Here is a 27,083-nt window from a genome sequence, read left to right on the forward strand (position 1 = left end):
GTTATGACTTCAGGGGCTTGCTTTGTTCTCCTCTATAATGTACATGTAATTACAGACTATGATGGAGTCTACATTTCTCTTTCTTTTGCTGTCTCTCTAGTGTGCTTAGTACTGTAGTACTTTCAATCTCTATCACTCTGGCCCATGGTTTATCAGACTCTCTATATCTCTGTATATTTTTTTTTCTCTTTCCTATTTGAAAATCAGATTTAGGACCAAATTTTCTCTGGGGAATCATGCAGTTTTTATGAAATTTATGCAATCTTTGCAGTACGAATACATCAAAAAACAACTTATACTTTGTCAAATGTTGTTTTGTAGACTTGTAGATATTATATTTTGTAGGTCAGAAATATCTCAATAGCACAACAATGCACGTGTGTTTGGTTGCACCGGTTGATCCAATTTTGTCCTTTAAAGGTCAGGTTTCAGTAATACTGTTTAGTGGCAAGTAGGAGCAGCAGCAGAAAACTCTGGACTGGCAGGCTTTAGGACTGAAGCATTGAGACTGGGCGTGTCGGGACGGTTAGGTTGTACCTGTGCGGTGAAGAATGCTGGCAGAAGATAAAAGCACCCATAATTTGTGTATTTCTCGACACGTCACTATTTTAAGTTAATAACACGTGTCTTCCAACCAAGACATGTAACAACTTTGCATCAATAGCGGCTCTCTTCACTGCTCCTCCTTTCGGCCATAAAAAATTGGACAGACTCTCGACGGAAACGAAGCAGAATAATTATATTTTTCTTGTTTATCTGTCTGCCCTGTCGAATAATAATTGAACGCCTTTGTTTAAAAAACTTTCGAGGATAAAAATCATTGTCATGCATTCAGGACATTCCTTTGGCTTAGCATCATCTTTCATTGTTGCTAGTGAATAAATCAGGCAGTTATATGCATGGATAATTTTTTAAGAATTATGATATTATAACGTTTTATTATTTACTCAGAGCAGAAATGTAAAAGACTTACAAAGAAACCCAAAGTTCATCATTGTTGCGAATGTGGGAACTGTGATGTTTCACGAATACTACACTGATTGCGTCACGGCATCTGAATAAATGACGTAGAGGGCGCATGCAGCCAATAAGAGAGTGCGCACTCACTGCTGCAGTTTAACTCCACTATGTGATGAGAGAGTTGAGAATAACTTCACAGACACAGCTTAAAACGAAAGCAAACTCATGAGCGACGCATTTTCAGGCAATTTGAGAAATCGGCGACATGAATCTCTCTAAGGTTATGAAGATCACATGACTCTCTTTAATCGATGGTGTTTTTGTGGTGCATCGGTCTAATGGACATAACTCTAAAAAATGACTATGACTTCATTGTCTGAAAGTTTGGTGGCTGCAGATCCCTCGAAATCGGCATTTCTGGAGTTCAGTCACGGCTACCAGTCTCACCAGCAGCATTCGCCCGGTGTGTCACATGCGCATTATCCGGTGCACGGTTTACACCAAGGCGCACATCCGCAGTACGATACGGCCTTCTCCTCTGGAGCCGCTTCATACGGGCGTCCGCTGAGTTACCACTACCCAAGCGCTCATCACCACCCGGGAGCTTACTTACCCTATCAACACAACAATCACAACAGCGCAGTCGGCCATTCACGAGTCGAGGACGCAGGTAAAGTGGGCTTTTGTTTTCCGCAAGAACATACAATCAAAAATAATAATAATCGAAAAACCAAAAATACAAAGTTATTTGTAAGTTAATTGTAAAAGTTATTGGTTTACTGAATTACAGTCACGGATTTCTGTCGTGAATTATATTGCATAATATAAGTTGGAGAGATATGGTTATTGTTCTTTAAGTTTGTGTTTTAATTTTGAATAAATTAATACGATTGAGGAGCCATTAAAATAACGTTGTTTTATATTTAAATTTACTTTTATATGCTGTTATGTTCTCATTTTGAAGATTGTCATTTTTGTGATTATTTAAACAAATATAAAACAGTTTGTTCGATACAGAAAAATACATTAACATTAAGAAACTATAACAAAACTTAGAAACATTATATGGTTACTTGAATGCTATTTAATGTATAAAATAAACAGGTCACAAATTGAATTACTATAGTAGCAAACTGTTAGACAGCCAGCGACTGTTAGAAATAGAAATATGCATACCTAATTAATAAAAAAGCGCTTATTGCGTTATGCGCAAATTCTTAAGATCCTATTTATTCGTTGGCGTTATACCCGCAGTCTGAGCCTTCGATTGTGTGTGTGATTTTTCTCAGATTTACATAACTTAGTTAAAAACCAAAAATCCCTATAATTTGTATATGTTAGTATTACATGCCCTGGCCTTAATATATACTAATATACTTTAATTAGGAATGCAAGTAATTGCACGACCAGTTCCTCACACAATCCACACTCACACATGTAAACATTGCTCTTCAATCAAAAATTTTATTCCTCCAAACAGATGGATTTTCTTCTAATTATCTATCCAAATTAAATACGGATAAAAAGTTATTTTTATACAAAACGCTTTTCTTAATCTTACTCCCACGTCTTATATCAGGTCAAAGGATATTTCAATAAAAATGACAATCTTAAAATTTTTGCACTAAACAGACTCAAAATAAGCTACAAGTCTCGACTGGCTGTCATGTTCGATGATGAATTGTCAGCACACCCTTAAGCAAAAGAGTGGTTTTCAGTTTGCAAAAACGCGCAATAAATAGGTAATTGTGTAGAGTTGTAAACATGTGTTTTATTTTAACACAATGGCCTACATGCATAAGAAATGTATTATTTTCAGTGTTTGATCTGATGTTTTGTTTTTATTATTTAGTTGTTTGCAATACAGTATCAAATATGTATTTTATGTGTATTTCCACATTTCTCACCCAAGATTCAGAGAAGCAAAACTCAATTGAAAGTGGAGAAATACGGCTGAACGGAAAGGGGAAGAAGATTCGCAAACCCCGAACCATCTACTCGAGTCTCCAGCTGCAGGCGCTCAACCAGCGCTTCCAGCAAACCCAATACCTCGCGCTCCCGGAACGCGCTGACCTGGCAGCCAAACTGGGTCTGACACAAACCCAGGTATGGAAAATAACAATACTTAACGAAACGAAAATATATATATATATTTCATTCTGTGTGTGCAATAGGGGACATAAAAAAATTTATTCGTCAAATGCCAAATATTTTAAGTACGCCTATTGGTTTAGAGGTCTGTCTGTACGAGCAACAGGAAAACGTGCAAGGTAAAAGTATGTGTTTGATATGTCTATGATAAGGTTTTACACAAAGAAGAGTCAAGTTTGGGCAAATGTGGCTACGCTGTGAATGGATAATTCCTCCAAATACGTTTCTGCGTTATGTTTATTCTCCCAATGATGACAATATGTAACACACTATACATGTAAGCCCAAGAGCAATGAAACTGTCAAGATGTCAGCTTTCGCGTCAAAAACTGTTTATGCAGGACTAGGAATCAATTGAACTAAGGAACAAAGACTATTTGTCCTGGATGCCGAAGCACTTTCTCAGTTACTTAAGTGCAGATAATTTTTAGTTAAGCTTTACTGCACGTTTCCGATCTTTACACTTTCACATAAAGCAAGTAAATTACAGATATCTCTGAATAAATGTGTGCTGAACTTTAAAAGGACACTTTATAAATAACAAACTGCAATCATGGTATTAACAGGGGTTGGCGCAGTTTGTATTGTTTGTTGCATCAGTTTTTAAGACAAGCCAAATAGATTCAACTAAAAGTTTAAATTATTTGGGTCAAAAAGTCATGAAATATTTCCAACATTTTTTTAATTTATGATTAAAGTTATATTATGTGTTTTTACCATGGTGATTGGCTGGAGCTGGTAAAGTAAGAGAAAATTTGTTATAATTTACGGATCCTCATGTTGTATTAAACCTGTATACCTTTCTTATTTAAAACATAGTCTACAAGTTAATATTAGACATAATCTTAGTCACTGACAGCCTTAGTGAAGAATAAAAAAAGAAAGCAACAAAAATGAATATTTTTTTTGTCTACAGTTCACTGCCAGCCATCCTCACGCGCTTTTCATAAATGATGTCAGCAAGTCGTATAATATCTCACATTCTTACAACTTTATATTAAACAATAACCAGTATCCATCAATAAATGGTTTGTATTTATTTAAATAAATAAATAACAAATACAAATGTATTTGCATATTTTCACCTTTATCTTGAAAGCATATAAGGAAAATTTTAGGCAATTTTGGGACTTAAGAAGAGTTTGATCTCCTCTGTTTTCAAAGACAGGGCCAACTGTGCTTTTAACAATAGATAAAATAAGAAACACAGCACAGAAACATGCATACAAGTTTTGCAAACTAAACATTCTTGCACAATAATATATGCAATAATTTGAAAAATTATGTTTGTAAATATATTGATACTTTGTTTTATATTAAAATGTATTCATCTATATATACATGATTGTAATTAAAACATAACCAATGGATTCTATTTATACCGTTCCCTTAAAATAATATAAAATATTAAAGATTCAGGATTATGAATTTTAACACATGGAAGTGAACTAAATAAAGCATAAAAAAAGAAAACAATACAACATACCGTTTTTAGATCTTGTCCCAGACATAACATTTATTTGTATTGCTATTATTATTGTAACCACTTAAGTCTAATAATTATGTGTTGCGTAAATGAATCTTCTCAAATTACATCCACAAATATATTACTCTGTTTTAGTTTGGAAGTGATCCACCCGATTCATTAGTTTTGTTATTCCCCCCCAGGTCATTTACAGTTAAACACTGTAAAAAATGATTGACAGGTAACCTGAAAAATGTGGTTTATCTAGTTACACAGATGAACAAAGCTTATTCAAATGAACATTTTTATTTATTATGACTGTATAAATCTGTATACATTAAAGTGATTTAGATAGGGTAAAACAGACCATAAATATATTACTTGCATGTTACCATGTCATGCAATAAGCTTAGATATCTTAGATTTGAGCAGTAAAGAGACACATATCAAAACTTGAAGATTTATGCTTACGTGTGTGGCCATGTTCATGTGCCAATACTCTTTATTATTTGCACCAATCCTGTGCTTAATAGAACAACTGAGACTCTGTCATTGCCGCTGTCAGTGAAATCCACACCAGTATAATTAAGGCCCATTTGTTCAGTTCAAATATGACACAACTCAAAGAAATCCTAATTACTTTTCTTACCTTTTGAATGTTGCCTCTGGGACCTTTCTTGCCCTTTAGCACGGCGGTTTGTTTTCATCTTTTTTTTCTGAAAATAATGCATAAAGCAATCATTTTAGTGATAAAAATAACACGAAAGAACAGGAACATTAGGTTTCACCACATGACAGAGGCGTTCCGCTGAAATTGCAGTAAGAGTAATATCAGATTAAAAAACTATTGTGAATGCCTGAATTAAAATAATTATTTTGGGTGTCAATGTGGAAAGAAAACCTTAAAGGCTTAATTGGATTTTCAAACAGAAAAAATTACTGTAATTATGTTTCATTACAAATGATTTTACAGCTCTGTGGCTTAACAACCACTGTAAAATCACAATTAGCATGAATTTTCCATACAAGTCACATCATTAGAAATGAAATACACGATACATGTTTTATCAGGCATTGTTTTCGTCACATATAGGCATGCAAGCAGCTTGTGTCGGGATAAGCTCTTGGTAAAATGTTGGACAGATCACAAGTAAAAGCAATAATGTTTTGAACTGTCAAGCTTTTAACCCTCCTGCTTACAGCAAGCTGAAGGCGTGCTGGTGCTAGCAGAAGCCCTTTTGTACACCAGAATTTCATGCTAAAAACTGCTGGCTAGAAATCTTACATTAAGTTTCCACATGCAAGGATCTGGGTCATTGAATTGTTTCACAATCATATATTTGTGTTTATAAATACAAATACATTAACACCTGCTAATTATTTTTTTGCAGGTTAAGATATGGTTTCAGAACAAACGTTCCAAGTACAAAAAAATAATGAAACATGGCCCGAGTGGAGGAGAAGGAGAACACCTTCAAGCGGCTTCAGTCTCCGGCCCACCATGTTCACCTGGAATGCCACCCCTGTGGGACGTTTCCATGTCAAGCAAGAGTGCCCCCATCCACTCTGGAGGATATATGAACTCTTTTGGACACTGGTACCCTGGTCATCATCAAGACCCAATGCCTAGAACTCAGATGATGTGACTGGATTTGTAGGACATCTGCAGTGTATCTACCCCCTTACTGATTCTGATCAGTACACTGTGTTTCAGATCACGCCAGCCCTGTTTTCTCACAGTCAAATTTCTCTCAAGTTTCATGAAGATTTGTGTTGCTGAAATGATTTGTTGCTTGCAGGTTTGTGTGGGAAATTGCTTAAAAAAAGACTGGCACGACAGCCTGACCTCTCTCTAAACTATACTTGGATTTTGTAAGCTCTTTTGTAAGTTTGAATAAAATGCCATTGTCTAGATCTCTTGTACCGTCTTGTACCAAATATTACAAAGCCTGCAACTTCAACTGTCGTATAGGAAAACTGCTGCCATTGAATACGGTTTCCTGTGTAAAGTTCAGCTTCAAAATGACTGGCAGAGATATTACACACTCCTAAATGTAAAGAAACATAGAACACACTAAAATCACTTTACTTTCTTCTCATGTGTACCCTTAGGTATTAACGTAAACATTATTTTGTCTATTTAATTCTCAAAAATGTTAAGATTTTTTATATGTGCTCGTACATATGTGAACATTTAAACTATCTCACACCGAGAAACATGTAGGCTAAGAAGATCCTGTCATTATTTCAGCAACTGTCATATTCAGGATTACTAACAAATGACTCACAATTCATTAGGCAGCTTTTCGTATACACCCGATACCTGGTTCTTGTTTAAAATGTTAACGCTGTTATTTAGGCTATTTTAGGCCGTAGTGTCGTTTTACAATTGTTTGGCGCCACCTAGTGGCATAATAACAGAAAACGAGAAGCTTCAGTCAGTGTTTGACAGTAGTGATTTCTCTCTGGGCCCAACAAACAAATCTTCTAACAGATTAATTTGAATAGCATAAGTACAGTCTTGAATTTAAGGTCAAACGGCCATTATTTAATATCGGACAAAATTACACCTACGCCACAACGCATGTGAAGAACAATTTCTGCCTTGATCTTGATGTCGGCATGACAGACGACTATGAAGTGTCTGTCCAACAACTCAACGATCTGTTAACAGATGAAAACGGAGACTTCCACATGCCCTCCAAAAACTTCAATGAAGTCTATCCCAGAATACTGCTGGGAAATCAGTAAGTTATCAATTGCAACAGACCAGCAGAAATTGATTAAAATTTTCTAAACGTTTAAAAGTTTCTGGTAAATTAATAATCTGTTTATAATATTTTATGTTTAATAATAATCTGGTAAATTAAGAAACATGAGAGAGGCTGCCTGCCTGCCTGAAACATATCTTGGTGCAGCCTTTAAATAAACTCAGGCTATTTTTACCTCAGTGTGCTCTGAACGCCATATTATGTTTGACTCTCACACTCATTCAATGAGACAGTAAAGTGTGCGCGCGACTTAATGCGGAGTTGCGCAGACATATGACATCAAAGTACAGCGAGAGCAAATCTAAAGCAATGTTCTTTAATCACTCTCGCGATATTTTGATTTCATAAGCCGATATAATATGTCTGAGCAGCGCCGCATGAAGTCGAACAGGCCTTTTAAGAATATGAAGAAAAAATACCCACGACGCTGTTATGTAGCCTATTACACTTGTGTCTCGACACTTGTGTCTCGACAGGTCTGTCGCCACAAATATAAATCGTTTGCAACAACTGGGGGTGACACACATCCTCAATGCTGCGGAGGGCGTGTCAGACATGCACGTGAACACGGGTGCTGAGTTTTATTCAAGTACAGGAATGATCTATCATGGGGTACCAGCTTTTGACACGGACCATTTTGACCTCAGCGTATATTTTGAAGAGGCTTCTAAATTCATACAAACTGCATTAACAATGAAAGGTGGGAAAAGTCACAGTAAAACGGTTTATTTATTTTTATCTTTTTTATTAGAGTATTAATCGAGTATGAATATCTGTTTAATGTACACACACTCATTCCTTTACAGATGTATATATGACTTTTAAGTTTTATGAATATGTTTAGTATGCTTTTTTGCTATTAAAAGGTACTATTCAAATTAATCAGAATTAAACAGCATTAAATATGCTGTAGGCTACTCACTGTATAGTTTGCCAGCTGTTTTTGTCTTTTGCTTTTACAGGTAAGGTTTATGTACACTGTCAGAAAGGCTACAGTCGTTCAGCAGCACTGGTCATTGCATACCTGATGCTGTATCACAGGATGAATGTTCATACTGCTGTGGCCACAGTGAGAGAGAGACGTGAAATCGGACCCAACGATGGATTTCTACGCCAACTGTGTCAGCTAAACAACAGATTGAAATGTGAAGGAAGACTGTGTGAACAGTAACTTTAAAATGAGACTTTTGTTATCAGTTGATTTTTGTGATTTATTGCAATTTTAAGTGTCCCTCTTGTTTATGCTATAAATTATATTATCATTCTAAAAAAGTAAAGCATTTTGAGTTTAAGGGAACATTTCACAAGACTTTTTAAAGATGTACAATGAATATTTGGTGTCCCCGGAGTACATATGGGAAGTTTAAGCTCAAAATACCATATAGATAATTTATTATAGCATGTTAAAATTGGCACTTTGTAGGTGTGAGTAATAATGTGGCATTTTGGGGTGTATCCTTTTAAATGCAAATGAGCTGATCTTGCACTAGATGGCAGTGCCTTGGTTGGATAGTGCAGATTAAGGGGCAGTATTATCCACTTCTGACATCACAAGGGGAGCCAAATTTCGATAACCTATTTTTTCACATGCTTGCAGAGAATGGTTTACTAGAAATACGTTTCTGGGTTGTTCTTTTTCACATTTTCTAGGATGATACAAGCACTTTGGACCCAATTATAACACTTAAAAATGGAAAAAGTCAGATTTTCATGATATGCCCCCTTTAATTATTCATTATAGTTCTTTAAAGCAATATTTACTTGTATGCATTTGGCAGATGTTTTATCAAAAGTAATCTACAGTGCAATAAAGGTTTACATTTTTACAGTATGTGTGAGACCTGAACACACAATCTTTGCACTGCTTGCACAATGCTCTACACATTGAACTATGGGAACTCAGTTGGTAGAAATATGGAAATATAACTTCACATATTTTATTGTTTACATTACCAACTTGAGTATCGAGCTTTGCTTTATACCAACTGGCAGAGAATTGTAAAGAATGAATTTAGATGGAAGTTGTTTTAAGTATAGTGATTTATGTTTGTATTTGTTAATAGGGACATTATATAATACATTATTGTTTCTCTCTAATTCAGTAAGCTGTCATTTGAAATGATTGTTTTCTGCATCTCAGGTCTCTCTGCTGACCTCTTGTGGTGGTAAGAATGAGCACAGTTGTTTATAAATCAGTCTCTTCTTTTGTTTTGAGTGCAGTCTAAATGTGGGTGTGTTTAAACCTGTCTTTTAAATGTGTATGTGTCGCATGTTAATGCCAAGTGTAAACGCAGCCTTTGCTACATTACTGGCAGTTTTCTGGACAGGGCTTATCCTAGTCTCAGACTAAAGTTCATGTTTCATCTGCCTTAATTTAAAAACATCTGTTTTAAATCTGTTTATTTGTACTGACATATCTGAACATATATCAGTGCCATTGTTTGGTCTGCACAAAAATATAGATTTTTTTGTAAGGTTTGTAAAAAAAAAAAAAAAAACTTAAATGTCCTTATAAAACTAAGGCCCAGTCCTGGATTCATCTAAACTCTGTCTGGGAAACAGCCCCCTAAAGTCTAAGTGCTCTGATTTGAATATTTCAATGAATATGAATTAGGGATGCATAACGATTAATCGCTATTATTCTATAGTAAAATAAAAGTTTTTGTTTACATCATATTTCTGTGTAAACTGTGTATAATAATTATGTATATTTAAATATGCACACATGCATGTATTATTTTAAGAACAAATATATATTTGTATATTAAGTATATATATATATTTATATATAATATAAATTATACATAAATATACAAATGTATATACACATGTAAACATTTCTTGAATATATACATGCATGTGTGTGCATTTATCTATACAAAGTTATTATACACAGTTCACACACATATATTATGTAGACAAAAACTTTTATTCTGCTATAGATTAATCGCGATTAATTGGTATGCAACCCTAATATGAATAAACATAATGTGCAAGAAATCCTGTATAAACAAGAAATAACACACGACAATAGAAGGGTGTCACCAATTAAACACGAGAACTTCACAGACAAAAACATTTATTAAACATTTACTGAAGTGAAAGTAGCACGCATACCTGAGTTATTCTGAAACCCTTCCCACTTTTTTTCTGCTTTCTTCTGATTGGTTTACTTTGGACTATGTTATTTGATTGTATAACTGCAAATACGACCAATTCCTAATATTCCACTTGACAGCATTCCTGCATGTGATCACAGTTATCAAATGAGTGATGCATGCAAACAACAGCTAAAAGCAAACATCTTTAAAAAATGTTTTCACCAAGCCACAAACAGTCCCAATGAAGGCTTTTTGAAAGGTAACCTGTTAAAAAACTGGTGGTCCTGTTCATTTTCTCCCCAAAAATAAACATTTCATCCTCTCAGCCGAGCTGTTGGGGAAAAATTTAGGCCTAGCACAGGATGATTTAACACAATTTTGCATAATGGTTTGCATAATTTTTTTTTTTTGTAAAAGCACATACATTTTGCAGGTTTTGCATGTACACAAGCAAGAGAAAGACACAATGCACAAACGTTTACAACTGTGAAAGTTCATTGTTGTGTTTATCGTTATACAACTGTTTGTGCTGGATAGAATTTAGCTTAAAGCATTGTTAAATAAAAGAATATACTTGTTTGAGCATTGCACTAAACAGGTTTCCAAGTATCAGGTTGGCCTGTCCCTCTCAGCAGGCCTTTGGTGAGGATTGGTATGGTTCAGCTTTATCTGTAAATGATAGTTCACCCCAAAACAGTGTTCTCCTTGTGTGTTACAGAGAAGTAGATGATGACAGAATTTTCTTTTTTTTATGAGGCTTTGTTGTTGGTTAAACCCATACTGAAAACCGTAAAAGGATAAACTCCATGAGTATAGCTTTCATTGAGGTATTGGTCATGTTGTTTAAGCTTTCAAACAAGACTTCTCTTCAGAATAAGTCTTTCTAAAATCCAAATCAGGACATAGCTTCAGACCCACATCAATCTTAGATACTGGATGAGTGAGACTTGCTGCTTAATGTATTTAATATTGATGCATTAGTGTGGCTCTAATGTTAGGTTAAACTCATCATCTTGTATGATTTGTATTTGAGGTATGAACAGCTGTAGACATGCTTTATAATAACAGAAGTCTTTGTTCTTGACTAAATGACTGAAATCTACTGATCACCACATGAGCGTATGATATGGGAGACAGCATTAATACTAATAGGATGTGTAAAACAGGACAGGAAAACAAAGAGAAGGCTGTCCACACTGAGCATTCACAAACCCACAGTATACAATTCATATTGAGAAACTGCACAGTGTATGAAATAAACTTTGTTCAAACTTTAGCTTTGTACAATGGTTCCTCTTTTCTATCACAATCCATTTGCTGAAAATTCACAGTTCGATTCAGGTGTCCATCAGCAAATTCATGTCGACTCCAAACAGCCTACAAAATGCGCAATGTTTCTTGCCGTTTCTCTTTATTTTCTACATTCCTCATCAGAAGATAGGACAGGATAGCATTCTTAATGGAATGGTAGTTCTTCTTCTTCCCGCTTTTATAGACATATTTTATATGATTTACTATGTCTTACAAGTACTTGACAAGGGATTTATTCAATCCAGTTGAGTTTATTGCCACTTTTAGGGCTGTTTTTGATCTGTTAAAAGGGTCATATCGTGATGTACTTATAATGTTCATAAAGATACATTTGACATCTTGTATTCAGAAAGATCAAGAAAACTGATATGACCCCCTTAAAAGTCAAAGTCAACATATTAGTGATTTCAAAAGGAGTGAATTCCCCCTAATAAAAGTGCTGTAAACCAAGTTTGTATGTCCAGAAAGGATGATTTCCTGATAGCAGGGTTTGTGGGCAGGGCTCAGTTAACCCTTGCTGGTGCAGTAGATTGTGACTGTGGGCAGTGCTGGTGGATTGGATTGAGCCTGAGTCAGGTGCATGGCTTGAGACCTCACGAGAGCTCCAAGTCGGATTTGGCTAGTCACAGTGATTTTGTCAACTTGGCCTTCCTGTGTCACTCTCCTGGATTCCTGGAGCCTGTTTTATCATCATACTGACACAGTATCGGTCGAAAAGGCTGCTATGCGTTCCAACCCGAAAAACTGAACAGGTTAGTGATGTTTTAGGGTCTGGCTGTGTCCTGTGCGCTGGGCAGGAGTTCATGGCATGTTTATCTCATATGGCTTTGAGCGTTAGATGCTGTTGACTGACAGGAAGAAGTGTGCATAAATAGGTCAGGTTTCGGGGTAAATGTGAAAATAGAACCGGGCTGGCAAAAAAGAAATTGCTGGTAGAGAGCCACTGAGCAGGAGCCATCTTGTGCTGAGCTATAATAATCTGCTAAACATTCAGTTACGTATCTGGCACGTTCTCACTGTCCTCAAAACCCGGGAGCAAGACTGAAACTTGGTCCCACATCACAAAGTGAAAGAGAAATATATCTGAACGGTAAGAAAGGCGATGAGCAGGGCGTACTGTACATGAGGTTGCACGCGTGTGACTGTGTAGTGTAAATGCGTGTGTGTAAAGGTTTAAGGAGAAACCTTTATGTAAGGGAGGCTTTGCGGGGATGAGGTAGAGTGAGTGAGGTATGTGAGATGCCAAGACTTTAAGCTCTCCGCTCTCAAAATCGGTGAAGATTTAGGATACAACAGACGCAGACGGAGAAGTGCTATACAAATAAGTTGTCAAATTCTGAGCTTCTGGGGTTTTTAAGCTACATCTTTGGATGCTTAATGGCTAAAATTGTAATTTCAGAATAATACCTCAGGACAGCAATATGGGTCTTACAGATGTACAGCGGTAAGCAAAAACAGGCTATTCAAATGATGAGGTCACAGATTTGTCAGCTTAATATAAGTAGACTGGTATGTGTGCAGGTATAAGAGAACTGTATACACAACATTGTAAGAGGATGTGTCGGTGCAGGTACAATTATAGGCATGCATACATGTACACGTTGCTACATGTATGTCTGTATGCTGGTGTATATGAGGTATGAGATGGTTTAAACCTAGACAAGTTCACAAAACATAAATGTACTGTATGTACAGAGTGTATGAGCGCACACAGGTAGTTAGGTTTACAAAGGAGATATTTAAAGCGTGCAAAGTGGAACATGAATGCCAAAACACTATTGTAATTTGAGGATAATTTGAGGATTATTTTCAGTTGAATGTTGTGCCCAAACTGACTTTTGACTCGGTACAGCTCTAAAACGGGTTATAAAATGACTGAGATTTCTCAATGAAAAACCTGCACGATCCAGATCTCTTTGTCACGCTTTTAAAACAAGCTCCTTCAGAGGTTGGGAGGTATGTTGTCACGAGAGGTAGGTTAATGGATGCCAGTTTTTTTCTGACGGTGGGAGGAATCTGAATGGCAAGTAACAGTGAGGTCAAAAACTGAAGCGGCTGACAACCCAAAGCAAACAAGGGACCCAACGGTGCAAATAAAAAATACACGTCCCAATTCTGCATTGCATGAAGATGTGGAATAACAAGTGCTTCTGGTATGCTTCGCACAAACAAAGTCAAATGTGTTTGCCCCATTGCCCACCACCTGCAAGTTCCCCCGTAGCTCTTGATCACACCTCCTGATCTTCGAAGACCTCCAGAAAGAGTGGGGGGAAGAGTTCGTTGGGACACTCGACTTTCATGTGCAGGAAGCGACTGGCGTGACAGGCTCCGATCATACGCAAGTTTGTAACCTTCATCAGCAGCTTGGGCCAGAAGTGCGAGATGTTGTGTTTGCGATGGTTGATGTAGTGCTCGAACGCCAACAGGTACATCTCCTGACACTTCTCGATCTTTTCAACACACGTCAGTCCGGAACGATCTGTGAAGTGGGTGATTGAAATATATCATGAAGCATACATTTATCCTACATAATGTTGAGATCATTTAGTGAAAATATAACCTTGATATCTTTAAAGGAATAGTTCTAATAAAATATTTCTAAACCTGTATGAGTTTCTTTATTTAACTAAGCTTGGGACGAACATGGTCATGTAATTTAACCAATCAGCGCAAAGAGGTGCGCTCTTCTCTCCTCTGTCCCGTGACAATTTTTGCACCATCCCTCCCAGCAAACATAGGTCGGACGACAACGTTGTCTTCCGGCCAAAAGGGGTCGCTGCAGGACGGCACAAATGTTGTAATTGGTCCGAAATCAACGTCGTCTCCCCGTCCAAAATTAGTCGCGACTGGACGGCACAAATGCACAACATGTCCTAAAATGCATTTAATTACGCTTGTATACAGTTGTATATGTCTATATTTGTCTGAGGTTGCATGTATTCAAAATTTTACGTACGGGTTTTATGTATTAACGTCCAGAAGAGGCCATTTTTAGACGTGCACGGACCGTGCAGAAAAGACGTGTGATTCACGGTCAGATGACGTCAAAGACGTCGGTTGGATTTTCATTTTGGAAAAAATTTTCAACCATGACTGGACGTGACGTGACGGAGGGACGTATTTTCAGCGGTAATCGGACGTCCAAATGTTTGCTGGGCTCCTCCATCCCATCATCTCTCTCAGCTAATACATCTATCCCAGTTAAAGAGGGGGTAGTACTCTGGGTTTGGGCTAAAATCCCTAGGACAGCAGGCCAAATTAAATTTTCTATTGATTACATGTTAATGCACTGCAAAAAATGATTTTCACAAAAAAAAATTCTTAGTATTTTTGTCTTGTTTTCAGTAAAAATATCTAAAAATTCTTAAATAAAGATGTTTTTTCTTGATAAGCAAAACGACCCAAGAAAAGAAGTCTCGTTTTTAGATCAAAAATATCAAATTTAAGTTATTGTGTCCGTAAAACAAGCAAAAAATCTACCAATGGGGTAAGCAAACTTTTCTTGAATTTAGTGTTTAAAAAAATGTTTTATTATTTTCTTATTTACTTGTTTTCTTGGGTCGTTTTGCTTATAAAGAAAAAGCATCTTAATTTAAGAATTTTTCAATATTTTTACTGAAAACAAGACAAAAATAATTTGTTTCAGTGTGGGAACTTGCCGGTACCCATTGGCTTCCATAGTAGGAAATGCAAATACTATGGAAGTCAGTGGGTACCGTCTTCTGTGTTGTTATAATAATTTATCAAAATATCTTTTTTTGTGAGTTCAACAGAATAAAGATTCTCATATAGGTAGGTTTTAAACAACATGAGGGTGTGTACAGACTTTCACAGACAGGGTTATATGTAACTATAGCTCCTCCCCATCATCCCACCTGAGCTCATGAGCAGTACAGCCTGCAGCAGGGCCACCTCCGAGTCGTCCAGGTTGAACTGCGACAAGCTCTTTCCCAAATCAAAAATGGCGTCAGACACCACGCCTAACCCCCCGTTTTTCAGCTGCTCCCGACTGACGGCCATCTCTCCGCTCAGGGTCAGGGTCTCGCTCTCGGGGTCATACCGCACGGCCGCACGCAGCGACATGATCTCCATACAGCAGCCCTTCAGCAGGATGATCTGGTCTTCACAAGGCAGCTAAACACAAAGCAGAGTCAATAAGGCACACGGACGAACACAATGGATTGTTGTGCTTCAAAAATCATCTGATGCTTTGCAGACATCATGGGATGTTGTCCTGGAGAGATTCAAATCTCTCGCCTGCTAGAGGGTAGGAAGGAAGCTTCAAAGTAAGAAGTGATGGTTTGTGGTGATTATGTGATCACAGGAACAATTACAGTGAGATTAGGGTGACTGCCGCAACACAAAGCAGAGGAACGACCCATAATCACAGACAACAGTGTTGAAATTAAGCAATTACTCAAATGCGCTAACAAACAAGACTGATGAAAGAGCACACACTGAAAGTCGTGGTTCAGAAGGTTGAATGCTGCCAGGGCTAAGCACATAATTCCCTTTATTGTGTCTTTCACAGGTGTGAAAATAAGGGGGGTCGGTGATGTTTACGCAAAAAACGTTTTCAGTCACAGTTAAAGATGTTGTCATTTTACGGTTGTTACCTCAGAGAACATGGGCAGTTTTTTGGCAAAGTCCACAACTCTTGTGATGGCGGGGGTTATGATCTTGGTGAACTCACTAAAGGCCTCCAGGTCGACTTTGTCGTTGTCTGATGTGGGGGCTGGAGACTGTCCAATGACTTCTGGCTGAAGAACAAACAAACATGAAGAAGTGAAAAACAAAATCATCTGACAGATCTTACAGATAATACCGTCTAGGTTTTAGCATGCAAAAAATCTATACAGACCCCTGCGTATATGGGTAGCAACCGGAGAGGAAGTAGGGGTGTAACAATACATCGATATGGATCGATACATCGGTTTTATTTCCAAAGATCCAATGCATCGAAGCCCCATGTAAAAATCAATTTGAGGTACCTTTATTTTGACACTCTTCATGTCCTCATTTCTTGACGGAACTTCCATCTACGCATTTCCGCCAAAGCGTGCATTTTTGTTTATTTTCATCTGACTCTTAGATCTGATGTTGTGTGACAAATCAAATGCTTAAATTTAACAGTTTTATTTTTTATATTAACTTATTTTTCAATTTAATACATTGTCACTTTTGCACATTTTGCCCCTCATTATTAATTTTTCTTTTTTTTTTAAAGTATATTTTTGTTAGCTTGTTGTTGTAAATGTTTCAATTAGGATAGAGATTGTGCCATTTTCAAAGAGTTTATTTAAAAGCTATATATTTTGGTTGCATTTGTAAGTAAAAATTTAACTGCTTAATTAGGCACATAATATTAAAATATCGATAAATGAATCGAATTAGATCGAATCGTAATCACATCGAAGAAGAGTTTGATCGATTTTGTATCGAATTGTAATGAACTGTCCGATTTACACCCCTTATAGGTGTTTTTTTTATTCACACATCATAGATGTTGTGTTTGCATCGCTATTGTTTATTACACTGCTATTTACCTCAGTAAGTAAGGTAAGGAACATTAAATATAGATTTTTTTTAGATATTTGATTTGCAAATTTTTACACATTTTTTTTTTTTAAGATAAGACGTTCAAATGTCCAAACACACTATTTGGTTTAATCATTTGCAAATATAATGTAATATGTTATTAAAAGACATATTTAATTTCATTTTTGTGTAATGTTAAACTGTAACTGTCAAAATGGTTTGCAACATCCGGGTTACCGTTTGTTATTGCTTTTATGTGGTTGATATCTGGGAATAACAAACCTGCAAATGTTGCGACTGGCCAATCAGAATCAAGCATTTAAAAGGGCCATGCAATAATACTGTACAAAATGGGATTGTGTGATAATGTTGTTAGATATTTCCGTAATACAAGTCGCTCCGGAGTATAAGTCGCATCAGTCAAAAATGCGCTTTGAAGGGGAAAAACATATATAAGTCGCACTGGACTATAAATCGCACTGGACTATACATCGCGTATTTAACATTTAATCTGGAAAGGCAAGTTATTCAACTAAAAAACAGCACAGAACAGCAGGCTGAATAGGTGTCCGTACATGTTAATGTAACATAAACAGTTATTTACACGATACACAATAGCATACAGAACACACCTGGGAGGCTGAATAGGGAAAATTAACACGACAAGCCAAATCAAGGTCCTGAAGTCATTCCACATCACTGAATCCATTGAATTACATTTATACAGGAGCAGCATAGAGCTGACTCTTGCAGCTGTAGACCGTAATGGTTTCTCTTGCTTCAAATTAAAGTCGCAATAAGGAAAATACGGTATATAGATTGTCTATAGTTCACCTATCACTGATCTATCTATTATTATGCGTATGAATAGAAGTGAATGAAACTGAAAGTATATTGTGACTCTAGCATAATTGAAATCTATATTTGGACAAAACAACTGAACAAAAAAGACAGAGGGGGATTTTGCCTCATCATTTCTATGGGTCCACCAAACACCACTGCCATCGATCCCACTAATTGGTTAATCTAAATGACCCATCATTATTGTATGTAAACATGCTATTCAATGTCATTGCCTAATGAAAACAGCTTCAACAAAACTCTCAACATCGTGAACATTCAGTTCCTTGCAATACACTCGTGCCTAACACATTGTCTAGTTGCTAAGCAACTCATGTTTTGACCCGTGACATTCAAATACAATTGCTGTAATGAAGGAATCATGCACAGTTGGGCGACGTGATGGTCGTTGCCAAGGCAATGAGGATAATTGGGGAAAAAAATCGATTTTCTTTTAGATCCTATACAATACAGTCAGGAATTCAATGTGTTTGCATTACCAAAAACTTGCGTTTCTGTTTCCAGTGAGGGCCCTGGGCATTGGTGTGCCGATGAGCCTCTGTCACCATGCGAATCAACTCCCACTCTGAGTCTGTAGGCTCGGGTCGAGTGTGCAGAGTCTTCACGATCTCATCCTTTTTCCTCCGCTCGCGGTTCTCTTCGATCAGGCGCCTCTTTGCCACACGTTTTGAATCGTCCAGCACCACTGCCAGGGACACGATTCACTCATTATATTGATACAAGTGATAGTAAACGTTATGCAGAATTATTACACATAATGCATGATTGTCATTGGTATGTGGCGACATTCCACAACACCAAAACTAATAACACAGCTTCATTTGGGTACTGTGAATCATCTTAACAGGTGCAATTTAATATGTTAAAATAAATGTAATATAAATATGCATAATTAATAACATATATGGGTCAGTGACAAAAACGATTTGACAAGATGAGAAATTCAATAATCTTTTAAAAAAAACTGTTTTAAAAGCACACATCATGTATATTTCAATCCACATAGTGTATTTATGTTAATTTTATGCAATAAAAAATTAAAATTGCACCATTTTTATGAAAGTTAAGACTGAATGGACCTAAAAAAAATGTCAAATGGTAAAACCGCCAATTGTATCAAAGAATGAGGAATATTAAATATTTTATCCACCTTGATGGTATGTAAGCGTAATCATAAAAAATATATTTTATTATTTATTTCTAAATGTACATTTTAATGCATTTTTGTAATATATGTCCTCACATATGCTGAAAACAGCCCTGTTTTATAATTTATCTTTGAACTAGTATGTAAAAATGTATGTAGAAAAATCATATTACACTAAACTAAATGATTATATTTTATTCCACATTTTTTATTAATATATTTATATTTTCATTTAAAAAAAATATTAGTTACACCAATTGACACAGACCGGTTACACCACATTGACATTTTTTTCAATTATCCCCCAAATATTCTTTCAAAATGAAATAAAACCAGAAATTTTAGACTTGGTCCTCAAAAAAGAGAATGGATGCAAGTAAGCTGCATATTTATTTCGAAATTTTAACCCTTTTCCATTTAATTGAACCATACCAACACAAAATAAATAACGTCACGTCATTGACCCATAAGATTGTGTGCCCACATACTGTATTTACTTGTAGCTATGTAATAAGCGGGATAATGTGCAGCCAGACAGTTGTAATTGCAAAATAAATACACTCAAGGTGATACAAGCCGTCTTTACTTTTCATCGCATTTAGTCTGTGACAACAACCGGCAGGCTGCTCAATGTCCCTTACCCCAGGCTTTATCAAATGGCAAATTATTCAGAGAATACAAAGTGTTTTTCTGACTCTAAGTCATGACAATAGCCTATATCAGACCATGCTAAAGTAATGCTTAGGAAACATTGCATGTGGTTATAGAAATATACAGTTCAAATCTGTTATTATTTACTCGCCTTTATGCAACTGCAAACCTGTATGCTTTTATAAAAGAATCTTAATGCATTTTTTACCATAAACAAAAAAAAGTCCATGAACTCCATTGTGCATCACATTCTGTTACTATGCATGCAAAACCAAATGCTATTTCGGTGGCAACATGACAGATGTGGTAATCGTGAACTTTTATTATGAGAGTAAGTTAATTTGTGTAAGCTATTTCTATAAGTCTTTCAATGATGAACAGTAATGAGTGTAATGAAAGTGCGTGTGTGTAAACACTTACAGTCCATGGCCATGCCCACCGAGATGCACTTCTTAAAGCGACACAGCTGGCACTGGTTGCGGGTAATTTTGTCAATGATGCAGCAGCCGTCATACTTACAGGAATACGATGGGTGAAGATTTTTCTGTATAGTTCTCCTGAAGAAACCCTGGGGAGAACCAAAAGAGCAATTTGTTGAATTTTGTGGTGTTAAATGTATCGTCTAATAAACGTGGGAATATCAGTGACCTCTTTGAGACTCTGGAGACGCAAACTGAGCAAGAGACAATATACATTTTTTTTCAGGTGGTCTTATGTTTAAATAAACATTCATAAAAGAATTTATTAGACTGATGTTAATTGCAAATCACAACTCTGTTGAGAACTCTTTGGGTTGAGAATCTCACCTTGCAGCCCTCACATGTAATGCAGCGGTAATGATAGCCAGTGGCTTTGTCCCCACACACCACACATGGCTCATCTTTGTCCAGATAGCTGGGAATATACCCTGGAACAGAGATGTTCTTCACTAGAAGCGAGGAGTAAGGAAATGGGCTGTTATAGCAGAACACACAGACACAAGCTGGACCACCTTTACACCCCTAAGGTTGTGTAGCTCAATTGGTAAAGCACAGATACTGATTAAAAAAATATTGCTTGTGAGTTACTCTGAATAAAAGTATCTGGTTAATGGATAGGTGAAAAAGCTTCTCTACAATCTGTAGAGAATGGAAATGGAAATTTAACAACAGTTATTTGTAATAACATCAGCATCTTCTGGGCACATACAAGATTAAAAATCTCTGCACCTATTTTAAATTCGGCTTTTTAGAAGGCACCAGTAGCAGTTCTGGCACTCTTAGTAAAGCAGCCTAGATAAGACATGACCCAAGAACAACAACGCTTTAATAACTTAGTTCTTCTTACATAAGTGCAAGATGTGTTAGTCTAGTGGTGCAGTTATTATTTAGCATGCAGGGGGAACTGGGTTCAAATTTTGAGTGTTTTTAATAAACCCAGGTAAATCACTGCTAAATCTGACAATTTGTGATCGAAGCGCACTTTCACTATGTAAAGAGCAGTTCTGACATTTTGATAATAACTATGTTTGGGGGAAAATAAATGCAACGTGGGTGGGAAAATGTCACACAAAAAAAGTCACAAATCGAATACATGACGTCTCCCAAAGCATATTAAATAAATGGACAGGATGTTTCTGAATGTCTTGGTGGTGACCAGAGCCGATTTCACACAAATGCATCCAGAATTTGTCTGGGATCGTTTGATTTTTGGTTTATTTACACTGCCAATGATTTGCCGGAATCTGTGTGTGCGTTCACACAGATGCTGTAAACATGTTTAAAAACCTCTTCAACCCTGAGGACCCTGTCCCGGGTCCAAAATTTCGTATTTTGACTTAATATAAAAGATTCTTTTAATCTTTAATGCTCCGTCATGGACCCCAGTAACACATATGAGATACTGTTTGAAAGCTTAGAGTCTCTACTTTCTGCAGATATGCATCACTTTGACATATCTTTTACTGTAAGAAAGTTATTTACACTTAATTTACACTATCACCCCCCCAATATTTTTTGATATCATATAATATTCACATATTTCATATTTTTCAAAAATGACAAACATGGGCAAGTCTTATATCAAATGAAAGCTCTCACTCTCAGGAATAAGGCTGCAGCGTTATTAGTTTTCTAATATCAACACATATCCAACAATCATCGAATGAATAAAAAGGTAAAAAATGTTTTTTTGTAAACATATGTGAAACTTGAGTGTGGACTGCCTCAGATAGCACAGATAGCCACAAATGATACACCATCTTTTATCTTAGGTCCTACTCTAAACAATGAGTCCATTCATTCACAGCATTTTCTTTGGTTGTTTGCATAATTAATCCCTAGCTTTTTATTATATGTGCAAAACAAAAAATTTATATTTTTATGAAAAATGTATTTCCGCACCCTTCAGTAAAATAAGAATATCTTTTGAATGCGACATGATAAAGAGTTCATTCTTTTTTTGGGTGTTTACTGTCTGCTGCTGCTAACAACCAGAACTGTCTGCAGTCTGCTAGAGCATCCAGAACCAGAGTTATACACTATCAAAGACAGTGTTTACAACATAAAAAATAAAATTTGGTGTTTCATCATATGAAAAACAACATAAATAACAATATTTGTCACAAACAGCAGCTTTTTATGTAACTTCAAAGGGTTTTCTGCAAAATGATATAAAGAAATTGCATTTATTCCACTGTATGTGGTTATGGTAGCACTTCAAATGTTTTTTGGCAGAAATTGTACACCATAAGCGTATTATTCCTCCCATCAGTTGGAGTAAAATAACTTTTGCATATATTATGATAGAGAAAAAATTCCTTTTTCCTCTGTAAGCTGACAATTGCTGGAATCAAACAGGGACCTGAGTCTGCAGGGACCTGAGATACCCAGGACCAGAGTTATATACTTTCAAATAAAAACTTTAGAAAAAAAACATAAAAAGCGCCTATTTATTTTTGTGTTTATTAGAGGCCTGACATCACATACAACCATGTTTAGCACTTTCAACAGTGTTTTATGTAATTTCAAAGGGTTTCCTGTAAAATGATACCAAACTTTTGTATGTAAACCTCTGCATGTGGGTATGGGAAGCTTTTGAAATTGGGTAGGCCAAATCCAGGCGAAAATCCCCAAAATAGCTTCAGGGTGGAAGAAGTTAAAGTCCTGCACATGATAGTTTTTTCTGCATCGTCTGAAGTTTGCTTATTATCCGTTATTTCTCTCTCCAGAAACCACTCGCTTGCATTTTTGTTTATGATAAGATTATTAAGGAGCACGTGACGCGCTATTCTAGTATCTTGGTCAATGATCTCAATGGGATAGACCATTTCAAAAGATGTGAACAACACTGGTCCAGAAGCACTTCCTGTTTCCGTTTTTAACACTAGATAAACGTCGGGATAAAATAAACCACAGAACATATAAACCTGAATTAACTGAAGTTAAACAAACATCTTAAAGATAATGATATATGTGAAATAAATAAAAAACTGTCACAAACAGGAAGTGTTTCTGGACCAGTGTTGTTTACATCATTTGAAATGGTCTATATCTGCTTCAGAGTCCAGTTTGCCGGCATTTCTCGCCGTGAATATTAATGTGCATTAAAACACCCATTTTAAAGAGCTGAAGATATATCTTGTTGCGATGACGCGCATGCATTTTTGTTTATTATAACAACATATGAGTGTGTGACACGATATTCTTTTATGCTGTTGAATGATCTCAGCTTCAGTGCTAATATTGAGGATCCCCCTGATAACTGCTTCAGTGCAGTTTGCAGACATTTCTCGTCGTGAATGTTGATCTGCATGCAAATTCCTCGTTTTAAAGAGCTGAACCATAACTTCATGTTGCCATGACACGCCTCACTACAACACGCCCCTTACAACATTTTTCTGCGTCTCATTCACACAGAGGGCTTTCCGGGTATCTTACAGCAATGTTACTAGGTGCTCTTTCGGGAAGTGATCCCAGAACATTTACGGGACGTGTTTGCGTTCACACAGAAGCTTGACTGACAATTTTATGGGTATTTTCTGGGACCAAAGTGCTGTGTAAATGAGGTTCAGGTTCTCAGGATTTTTCAGATTTTCAAAGCCCCACTATTGTCCACAACAATATTTGAAGGCCCCCTTGCAATTTCTACCAAATAAAACATTCTAAATAGACATATGTATATGTACTTATTTTAATGCTTGTTTTAAGTAATTTTGAGGCCCCCTTGGATGTTTGTAAAAGCAATAGTTTAATGAAAATAAAAATTACTCTGATTTACTCACCCTCAAACCATCTTAGATACATATGTCCATTATCTTTCAGACAAACACAATTAGAATTATTTAAGAAAATGTCCTGGCTCTTCCCAGCTTTGTAACAATAGAAAACAGCATTGGCCGCTATAAGAAGCTAGTTATAAAGTTTTAAATATATTCATATATATTTTTTCTACCACATCGATTACTCTCACAAAGTCTTTATTATCCCCTTGGAGCCGTGTGGATTACTTCTGTAAAGGATGGATGCCCTTGTTACAGTGCATTACTTTTACATTAATGGGTGTCGTCATGTGTTGCCAAACTGAATTGTGGATCCGTCAACGTTGCGCCATTGCCATGGCTCGTAACAGAAGTTGAACATTTCTCAACTTTACAAGCACCAACATGTGCGTCAGCCAATCAGATCGCCTAATGCAAGTAACCTAGTGCGAGCCAGCCAATTATGTTTATGCGACTGGAGCATGTGTTGCGGCCACTGTGATTGGCTGTTGACCACGCTTCAGACAAAACGAGGAGGAGCCAGGACATTTACTAAAATAACTGAAATGGTGTTCATCTGAAAGATGATGGACATATGTATCTCAGATAGTTTAACGGTGAGTAAATCCATTTTTTGCTGAATTATCTATTTAAGGTTCTCTATTGGGTCCTGAACTCTTGGTTAAGAAACATTGGTTTATTGCTACTGGATGTGCTCACCAGACGCGCTCTTCATAGAGCATTGACTGTTCTTTCTTTTTCTCTTCACTCCATTTGGCCACCTGAAGAAAGAGAGGAGACAGAAGAGATACGGTATAATGTAACAAATCTAAACTAAAGTAAAATTTAAAAAGATTCAAAAGAAAGCTAAAAAATATGCATTATATATTATCACAATTGTTTTGCAATACACTTAATTTTTTTATAAAGTGTAAACAGTAAAGCGGTACTTATTATTCACTCCAAAGAAATCATTTCATAAAATTGATGTAAAAAATAATTTTCTGCATGCTGTTTCATAAAAAGGTTCTACAATTGACCATGTGGTGGCACTGTTTGAAAGTGATTTTCACCTGATCTGACTGCTATAATTTACTCTCAGTGGATTGTTGCATCACCTTGTTAAACCGAAAGCACAGCAATAGATCAAACCACAAGTATGTTTATTTCATGTGATGGCTCTCATGCCTCCGAGACCCCAATAAAATACACAGTTAACACTCTCGTGACCAGTATCCCATCATGTAGTCAATGACATTAAATGTCTCCCTGTGAAGCATTGAACTATGGCGATGTACAGCAAGTAAAACAATGACACACCCCCTTGAACTACACAGTCCGGTTCAAATGAGGCAATGATTGTATGGAGCCAAACACACTGACACAGTACCCATAAAACCTTATAAACACTAACCATAACAGTAAATCTCTATAAAGACCAGCAGTGACTATGTGTTGATCTACACAACGTGACTCCTGAATAACTTATAATCCACAAGTAAACTTCATAAGTAATCAACCCACATCAGGTTCAAAAACATCAAAGTACTGACAGTACTGACATGCTGTCTTTCATGTTGGTATCTATTCTCTCTTACCTCCTGCTATTATTTATCCCAAAGTCCTGTTGACATTCAGCTAATACACGAACAAACACAACCGCAAAAAGACACCGACAATAGGCAGAAAATAAGAGATTTTCAAACCTGTTGACAAAATGGGGTTGTAAAATGTGCATGATTGCCGTCTCCCTCCTCCTGCCAAGCTGTAAGCAATCTATCTGCAGTAACAGGGACTCTGAGCTGGTCGGATACAACTTCTCTCACCCACCCCCTCTCCCTCAAACACATACACACACACACAATTTCATCACATCCCTCCCTCTGCCACGGCTCCTGTGCATCGGAGGGCCATGTGACACGGGTGCTCTGTGAGCTCTACCTCTCCTTCATCATCATCATCCCTAACCCTCACATCTCATCTTCCTCCTCAATCATTGTTTTAAAATCTTATACAATTAAGAAATGGACCCTATGCCATCTGCTTTAGGGACTCATCAGTCAAAATCATCTGCTACAGTGTCGTCAGTTGTGCATATTAATGTATGTTTGTATATATATATGCATACATTATCAACAGAGCTGTGTTAAGAGTCATGAATTTGAGTATTCAGTGGATGAATTCAATGCAGCATGAATTTGACCATTTGTGACCCAGTCTGTGAAAACAAAGCTCAAGTCATTTTTTGTGATTTACTGTTATTATCCTACATAATAACATTCTCAAGTCTTAAATATTGACAGTGGCAAAGATTGAAATCATTGATCAATCTCAATAGATTATGTGAATTTAGCCTGGATTTCACATTTTATCACTCTTTAAAGAAGCACCCGAAACGACTGGTCTACTGTTTATTTATTATTTTATCAAAAAATGATAACATTTATTTAATTTGACTCATTTGCTAAGTTTCTCCGTGCACAAAAACATCAAATTCTTTCCTCTAAACTCACGGTTAGAGATACACGTGATCTGATGACACATCAAAGTGAAGTTCATAGGAGGATGTCACAGTTGCACTTCCTCCTGTTAATTCCCGCACATGCTTTTGAGGAGAGATGCGCTGTAGCGTGTGCTGTGCGCTCGTGCATGCTTTCTCCTAATCAAATTATAGTGGCGTAATTAAATGGGGGATGTATGCGGGATGACTTTATCTTACAGTGAACGTCTGAAGCTTCTCCAGCTGCATGTGAATCTCAGAACTGACCCAGAGGGGCTGAAAACTGTGTGTGTGTTTGGATGTTTGCACACAGAAAGTATAGGGGGAGGGCACGACCATGAGGCAGCACACAGGGATACACGTGCTTGTTCACTCCAAACACAGCCTCAAT

The 27,083-nt window shown here is 36.7% G+C and overlaps 3 protein-coding genes across 7 annotated transcripts in view; 2 read left to right on the forward strand and 1 right to left on the reverse strand.

The window, feature by feature from the left end:
* Nucleotides 1–1,135: 1,135 nt before the first annotated feature.
* Nucleotides 1,136–6,437, forward strand: dlx4a (distal-less homeobox 4a). Its single transcript, XM_065275931.2, has 3 exons — nucleotides 1,136–1,630; nucleotides 2,873–3,066; nucleotides 5,967–6,437. The coding sequence occupies exons 1-3, from the start codon at nucleotides 1,318–1,320 to the stop codon at nucleotides 6,219–6,221; spliced, it is 762 nt and encodes a 253-aa protein (XP_065132003.1). The 5' UTR covers nucleotides 1,136–1,317; the 3' UTR covers nucleotides 6,222–6,437.
* Nucleotides 6,438–6,991: 554 nt separating this feature from the next.
* On the forward strand, nucleotides 6,992–9,973 carry dusp3b (dual specificity phosphatase 3b). 2 transcript variants are annotated; one of them, XM_065255641.2, is made up of 4 exons: nucleotides 6,992–7,322; nucleotides 7,823–8,046; nucleotides 8,309–8,491; nucleotides 9,487–9,973. In XM_065255641.2, the coding sequence occupies exons 1-4, from the start codon at nucleotides 7,198–7,200 to the stop codon at nucleotides 9,513–9,515; spliced, it is 561 nt and encodes a 186-aa protein (XP_065111713.2). In that variant the 5' UTR covers nucleotides 6,992–7,197; the 3' UTR covers nucleotides 9,516–9,973. The 2 variants fall into 2 exon arrangements, with proteins under 2 accessions (XP_065111713.2, XP_065111714.2); XM_065255642.2 differs by having other exon boundaries at nucleotides 6,995–7,322; nucleotides 8,309–9,973.
* A 435-nt stretch (nucleotides 9,974–10,408) lies between these two features.
* thraa (thyroid hormone receptor alpha a) overlaps nucleotides 10,409–27,083 on the reverse strand; it is a 44,297-nt gene continuing 27,622 nt past the window's right edge. Inside the window, exons 1-8 of one of the 4 annotated variants that reach the window (XM_065275904.2) lie at nucleotides 25,899–26,017; nucleotides 24,913–24,974; nucleotides 20,762–20,862; nucleotides 20,376–20,523; nucleotides 18,637–18,842; nucleotides 16,375–16,518; nucleotides 15,634–15,892; nucleotides 10,409–14,237 (exon numbers count right to left, since the gene is read on the reverse strand). In XM_065275904.2, the coding sequence (XP_065131976.1) occupies nucleotides 13,987–14,237; nucleotides 15,634–15,892; nucleotides 16,375–16,518; nucleotides 18,637–18,842; nucleotides 20,376–20,523; nucleotides 20,762–20,862; nucleotides 24,913–24,974; nucleotides 25,899–25,930 (1,203 nt within the window). In that variant the 5' untranslated portion in view covers nucleotides 25,931–26,017 and the 3' untranslated portion in view covers nucleotides 10,409–13,986. Of the gene's footprint in view, nucleotides 14,238–15,633; nucleotides 15,893–16,374; nucleotides 16,519–18,636; nucleotides 18,843–20,375; nucleotides 20,524–20,761; nucleotides 20,884–24,912; nucleotides 24,975–25,898; nucleotides 26,018–27,083 lie in introns of those variants that run through there. The other 3 variants (XM_065275883.2, XM_065275892.2, XM_065275872.2) reach the window with 3 other exon arrangements.

The sequence above is a fragment of the Paramisgurnus dabryanus genome, chromosome 3 (assembly GCF_030506205.2).
Source record: "Paramisgurnus dabryanus chromosome 3, PD_genome_1.1, whole genome shotgun sequence".
Lineage (NCBI taxonomy): Eukaryota > Metazoa > Chordata > Actinopteri > Cypriniformes > Cobitidae > Paramisgurnus > Paramisgurnus dabryanus.

What these genes read in the sequence shown, in the direction of transcription:
- dlx4a (XM_065275931.2), top strand. Translation starts at nt 1,318, where the DNA reads ATGACTATGACTTCATTGTCTGAAAGTTTGGTGGCTGCAGATCCCTCG. An exon ending in TTCACGAGTCGAGGACGCAG is followed by an intron (nt 1,631 to 2,872) that starts GTAAAGTGGGCT and finishes TTCTCACCCAAG; the next exon opens with ATTCAGAGAAGCAAAACTCA. An exon ending in TGGGTCTGACACAAACCCAG is followed by an intron (nt 3,067 to 5,966) that starts GTATGGAAAATA and finishes ATTTTTTTGCAG; the next exon opens with GTTAAGATATGGTTTCAGAA.
- dusp3b (XM_065255641.2), top strand. Translation starts at nt 7,198, where the DNA reads ATGACAGACGACTATGAAGTGTCTGTCCAACAACTCAACGATCTGTTA. An exon ending in AACTGCATTAACAATGAAAG is followed by an intron (nt 8,047 to 8,308) that starts GTGGGAAAAGTC and finishes TTGCTTTTACAG; the next exon opens with GTAAGGTTTATGTACACTGT. An exon ending in GCTAAACAACAGATTGAAAT is followed by an intron (nt 8,492 to 9,486) that starts GTGAAGGAAGAC and finishes TCTGCATCTCAG; the next exon opens with GTCTCTCTGCTGACCTCTTG.